The sequence below is a fragment of the Girardinichthys multiradiatus genome, chromosome 20, assembly GCF_021462225.1.
Source record: "Girardinichthys multiradiatus isolate DD_20200921_A chromosome 20, DD_fGirMul_XY1, whole genome shotgun sequence".
In the NCBI taxonomy this organism is placed as follows: Eukaryota; Metazoa; Chordata; class Actinopteri; order Cyprinodontiformes; family Goodeidae; genus Girardinichthys; species Girardinichthys multiradiatus.
Window position 1 is genome coordinate 20,841,104 of NC_061812.1, and position 6,013 is coordinate 20,847,116.

General features: G+C 38.1%; 1 protein-coding gene across 1 annotated transcript; it reads right to left on the minus strand.

The window, feature by feature from the left end:
* Positions 1-583: 583 nt before the first annotated feature.
* Positions 584-4,278, minus strand: gnat1 (guanine nucleotide binding protein (G protein), alpha transducing activity polypeptide 1). The gene is made up of 9 exons (XM_047346639.1): positions 4,006-4,278; positions 2,935-2,977; positions 2,710-2,851; positions 2,467-2,624; positions 2,262-2,390; positions 2,047-2,176; positions 1,810-1,963; positions 1,434-1,650; positions 584-1,349 (listed from the first exon to the last, which is right to left on the minus strand). Exons 1-8 carry the CDS (start codon positions 4,109-4,111, stop codon positions 1,460-1,462), a joined length of 1,053 nt encoding a protein of 350 aa, XP_047202595.1. The 5' UTR covers positions 4,112-4,278; the 3' UTR covers positions 584-1,349; positions 1,434-1,459.
* Positions 4,279-6,013: the final 1,735 nt, after the last annotated feature.

The following is a 6,013-nucleotide window of genomic DNA, read 5'->3' on the forward strand; positions in this document are numbered from 1 at the left end:
AGTTGAAAAATCTTTCTTACAAACCTGTGGCGAAGCAGTTATAAGATATATATGATTAATGCCTACATTAACTTAAAATGTCAAATACTTATGTCATGCAATAAAATGACAATTAATTAGTTAAAAATCACACAAAGTGATTTTCTGGATTTTTGTCTTAGATTCTGTCACTCACAGTTGAACAATGCCTATGATCAAAATGAAAGACTTCTACATGCTCTGCAAGTGGGAAAACCTGCAAAATCAGCAGTGCATCAAAGACTTGTTGTCCCCACTGTAAGGATAATACCAAATGATTTTGACAATCATTCCTCAACATACACAAAAATATGATTACATTGTCTGAATTATGAACCTCTTGAACACCAGTTTTAATGACAAAAACCTGTTTTTCTTCTGAATGAAGCTTGTCCAGCTACTCCTCTCAGACATTTGTTAATGCAAGACAAAAAAGATAAGAACTGCTTTTTAATTAGATTTTAAACCTAAATCAGTCAGTCATAAAATGACAGGTTTCAGGGAATTCCAGGAACCTGAAAAGATCACGAACAAGACGTTCATGTGGAAAAAAACAACACACTTCTGAGTTTTCTACGGAAGCTTTATTAAGTTTAATCAAATGTGTAAATCTTTTTTCTCTGGATTTCATACAGATGGGTTCACTCAAAGGGTTTTTGACTGGGAGTTTCAAATTGGAGTTAAATTAATGTCTAACTTAACAGTTTATTGATTAACACGGTATGACAACACATCAATAGAAATCTGATTATTTATATACAATGGCCCTTTTCAACTACTGCAATAAAACAAAACAAAAATCTAACGCATCCCTCAGAAGTTAAATTTATGACCTTCTCGTGTAACACATTGTGCTGTGTTGTGTCTTTAGAAAAAGCCTTTTCTAGTGACATTTCATCTTAAAGTCTAACTGATGCTGAAGTGCATATGCAGGTGGTGAGACCATCTTGTTAGCCCTTTGATAGTATGCTGCCTGTGTACTTGAGCTCAGAGACACTGCATCTATTCATATGAGTACATCTGAAAGGAAATCAGTTTATGCAGACAACAGCTAGAGATTACATTGCCCTCCAAAGATGAGTTCAAGAGGAAAGTTTGACAAAAAAAATTCAACTCATCTTAAAATCTGCACAGGATTATTTTTATGCCTCAATGACAAGGAGTCTTTGGTCAAAGCTACAAGTTTAGTTTTTTACACAGCAAATAAAATTTTTGTTTTTGTTTTGCATTCACTGGTTTGAGGATGGCTCTTTGATGGGACAGTTTCCATCTTCATTCCCCTGTTTGAATTGAGGAGGAATCTGAGGAATGTGACAGGCTGAGAAACTACCCTGTCAAAAGAGATAGAAACGCATGTGTTAGACAGGTCAGCAGTTATTCTAAGTTAGGACTGCATCGCCTTAAACTTTGCTCACCGTCATTTGGTTTCCCTGCTCGGCTGTTAGAAGAGACCACAGTCTTTCAGGTTTTCTTTGATGATGATGTCGGTTACAGCGTCAAACACAAACTTCACGTTTTCTGTGTCTGTGGCGCAGGTCATGTGTGAGTAGATTTCTTTTATGTCTCTGCGCAAGTTCAGGTCCAGGAACTGCATTTTGATATAGTTACCAGCATCCTCATAAGTATTGGGACCTGGGCAGGACAACAGTAAGATACACGTTTAGATAGGTTTGCCTTTATCATTTTTAGTGAATTTATCCTTTTCATTCATTTATGGATGGATCGATGACTGCAAAACAAGGTATCTCAGTAGGTATCTTAAGGTATCTCAGTAGTTCATGAAGATCTCACCATCATAATCAGGGAAGCACATGCTGAGATGAGCTTTCTTGATCTTCTCAGTGAACACGTCCTTCTTGTTGAGGAAGAGTACAATGGAGGTGGCGGCAAAGTAGCGGTGGTTGCAGATACTGTTGAACAAGTGCAGACTCTCGTGCATTCGATTCTGAAAGTAAAGAGCCTTTTAAGTGAACCAGCTCCTGATTTCTCAATATAAATTATAAGATGGAATGGTTAACTTTGTCATACCACTTCGTCATCCTCCACCAACACCATGTCATAGGCGCTCAAAGCAGCGATGAAGATGATACAGGTAACGCCTTCGAAACAATGAATCCACTTCTTCCTCTCTGACCTCTGGCCGCCCACATCAAACATTCTGGATCAAAACGGAAGAAGATTTGCTTTATAATCATTCCTAGATAGCCAAAATGTCTCTCCTGTGCAACGATGCACAAACTCACCTGAAGTTAAGATCTTTGAAGGAGAACTGGGTCTCAATGATACCGGTGGTTTTCACTCTTGATCGCAGCACATCCTGCTCAGTGGGCACATAGCCTGGTTGGACCAGTCGCTCCAGGTCATTAAGGTAGCTGTGTGAAAATTAAACTATGTCAGTGGAGTTATTTTAAGATTACATAACTAATGCTTAAATTTGTCGTTACTTACTATCCAGCTGAGTCGTTCAGTTGGTACTCCGAAGCCCTGTCGAAACACGCCTGGATGCCAGAATCCTTCCACAGACGCAGAATGATGTCTGACAGTTCTTTGGGCATGGTTCCTTCCTCAATGGTGTCTGCAAGATGCATCAGTTTCCTGGCATCATCCTGTAGGAAGGACCCAGGAGGACAGTTATATGATTAGTTTTATGAATGAGTTTGACCCAAGAATCAGATAGACGTGCATTGTTACCTGCTGATCAGGGTGGCCGTAGTTAATGTTGAGTGTGTTCATGGCCTTCACAATGGCCATGATGGACTGCAGGGTGTTGCTGTAGATGATGGTGACGAACTCCAAGCATTCTTCAAGCGAGTAACCATCTTTATGGATAATTCTGTGGAGAAAGTGCAACGATTAAATTCAATTTAGAGTCTGGACTAGAAGAAATAAAATGCTGCTTAGAAGCAAAGTTCTTACTTCATCTGTTTGACAATGGTGCTCTTGCCTGATTCTCCAGCCCCTATGTAAGAGAAGAAATCATATTACAAGAGTTTTTGCATATTTTATTGGAAAATCCCAACCTCTTTTTTGATTGGAAGAAACCTTACAAGAACTGGACATTGAAGTAGTTACCAACATCCTTATGAGAACTACTGTTTTTATTTATGTTTGTAAGGTGTTTAAATGACGTGCGTTTATCTCAGGTGAACTGTATCCTTACATAGATGATCTCTACAAAGGTGCATAATACTTCTTACTTCAGCCCTAATCTTTTTCCTTGACCCTGACCCATATCATTAGAGGGAGAAGATGAAGCAGAGTATGAAACTATATCTGAAACATGTGTATATAAAGTATTTTCAAATGGTGCCATCGGGCACTTGGCGACAAAAGTTATAACTCAAAATAATTTAATCCAGTACAAATGCATTTTAATTTGTTTGTTTGATTAACGTAAAAAAAAAAAACCCTCAAACTCTGACATAGAGAGAATCTTCTTTCCTCTCATTTAGTCTTAATTCTTGTGGTGTAAAAGTGATGGTGCTATAATTCTTTTTGAGTTTGTTGGTTTGGGTTCAGTGTCCTTCAGGGTTAAACCCTTTGTGCCGAAGGACCTGTTGTGTCAGGATTAACAGAGGATCGACTTGTGTGATTATCCAAGTGTCTCAGCATTGACACAGTTTATTAAGCCTAACTTGACTTGGACATGCTGCATTTTTTCATCACAGTTAAAGACCTTCAAGCTGTAGAAAAATACAGTCCTTGAAATTAATGAGGTGTATTATTTGCAACAATGCATCAGCCAACAGCAGATTGTGAAACAGGCACAAAAATGGTGTATGAATGTCAAGGTAGCAGATGTTTTAGGGCAACGTACTTCCCTTAAATTGAACTTTTATTTAAAACAAGTTAGGAAATAAAAGTAAGTTTATGCATCTTCTACAACAGCACACTAAAATAATTTTAATTATGGGAATGACTCTGACAGGATCACAATGTATCAAAACCATCGCTTCTGAATCACTGCTCCAACAGGTGTGCCTTTACCTAGTAGCAGCAGCTTGACGGTTCTTGCATCCTTGTCTGCATCCTCCTTCAGCTTCTTCTCCAGCTCTCTGGAGCGTTTCTCCTCAGCGCTAGCTCCGGCCCCCATCCTACTTTTCCCGGCTTGGGCCCCTCTGTTTCAAAAGCCAAGTGTCAGGAAAAATGGAAGCAGGTCCCGGTTGGCTGCTCGCCTTCTACTGTCTGACCGGTGCCTTCGAGCAAGCAGCAGATGCGCCAACTGCCTGCAGCTGGGGGTTGTTTGCGTATTTTTTCCCGTCACAGGGAAGGATTTTGGACTTCCTAAGCCCACCTGACTAGTGGTGGCCAATGGAGCACAAGGACAAGACAGTTACAGGGCAGAGACGTGAAGGGAAGCAGACATACATCACTGTAGGAGTGCTCTAACCTTTAGGGTACTTTGCTGTGCTCAGCGGAAGATGAACATCGGCTCAAGTGCTTATCTCATGCTCTTCTTATGTTGCTGTGTTGTAATACCACTCCTTTAAGAGAAGCCTGTAAAACTAAAGGATCTTGGTTCATGTCTGGTTACTAAAACTAAGCCTCTTTGATGTGAACAAAACCAACATGAAATCTGATGTAAAACTCATAGTGTCTTTATTTCTGCAAGAAGGTGATGAGTTAATGAGATTGTTAGAACCAACACAAAATCAAGAAGTATACATCAGGACCACCAACATATAGTCCAGATACAGAGGCAAATGCACACATAGATGCAAAGATGTATCCAAATGTTTCTTATTGGATACAATGGCCTGAAGGGTGAGTTCTGAAGTGCTTATAAGGCTTTGCAGTTTCACTAGACAGATCTCATTGACCTAAATCTGAAGCTGGTTAAGGACCCTAATCTACTCACACTTTCAGTTCTGTGTGTGTGAGCATACAGTATGAGTGTACATCCATGACAACAACACCATATTTCATTACACACCGGGGAACTGAAAAATAGGTCTCCGAATTAAGTAATGTGGTAACTTTAGCACCTGAATCAGCAGGGATACCCAAGCTCAAAACCTAGAATATAACCACACTCCTGTTTTGTAACTGGGCATAAATGCAGTTTGATTTTATATGTATTTGCTTCCCTTTTAGGGTATTTTGCCTTTATTAGCCTGACTTTGTTTCAATAGCCTTTTGTAATTTTAGTTTTTTATAACTGCTTGAAAAAATAAAATAAAATAAAAAAGATTCCAGAGTTGGTCATCAAATGCCATTGTTTTATTGTTCTATTTTGAGCCATAAAACTATTTTTTTATGTGAGGAATCTGAAAATTTCTCAGTTACACTAGCATTATTAACTTTGGGAACAAGACACTCCATCACAACTTTCTGGTTGTTGTTGAGTTATTAGAGACTTTGGACAAAAGAGAGATTTGATTAATTAGTACTGACTTAATAGCCCCTTTAGGTCATGTCACAAGTTCCAAAGTATTTTAAATTCAGAACCAAGTCTCAGATGCTATGAAAAGTTGATTAGTGTCTGCTGTGTCCCTGGGTATAGTCATATACAATAAATTAGAATATTATAGAAAAGTTAATTTATTTTAACATCTCAATTCACTAAGTGAAATATTATATAGATTAAAGATGATTCTCTGCTTATAGCTGATAAAAACAGGCTATTTAAGGCTAGAATATTACATTAGACCAATACAAAAAAAAGTTTTAATATAGAAATATGACATAATAGAGGATAAAAATGGTAAAAAAAACAACATTTTTAGCCAATTTTATTATTTTACACAAACAAATTCTAATGCAATCAATGTTCTTCACTTATTATTATCAAACCTAGTATACCAGCATATATTTTAGAGAACAATAATGAACAAACATCAAGAAGACCAAGGAGCCCAACAGACAGATCAGGAGTGAAGATGTGGGGGGGTTTAAAAGCAGGGTTACATTATAAAACAATTTCCTAAGCGCCAGACATCTCATGGACCACTGTTCAACCCATCATTTGAAAAAGGAGAAGATATTTTTCAACTAT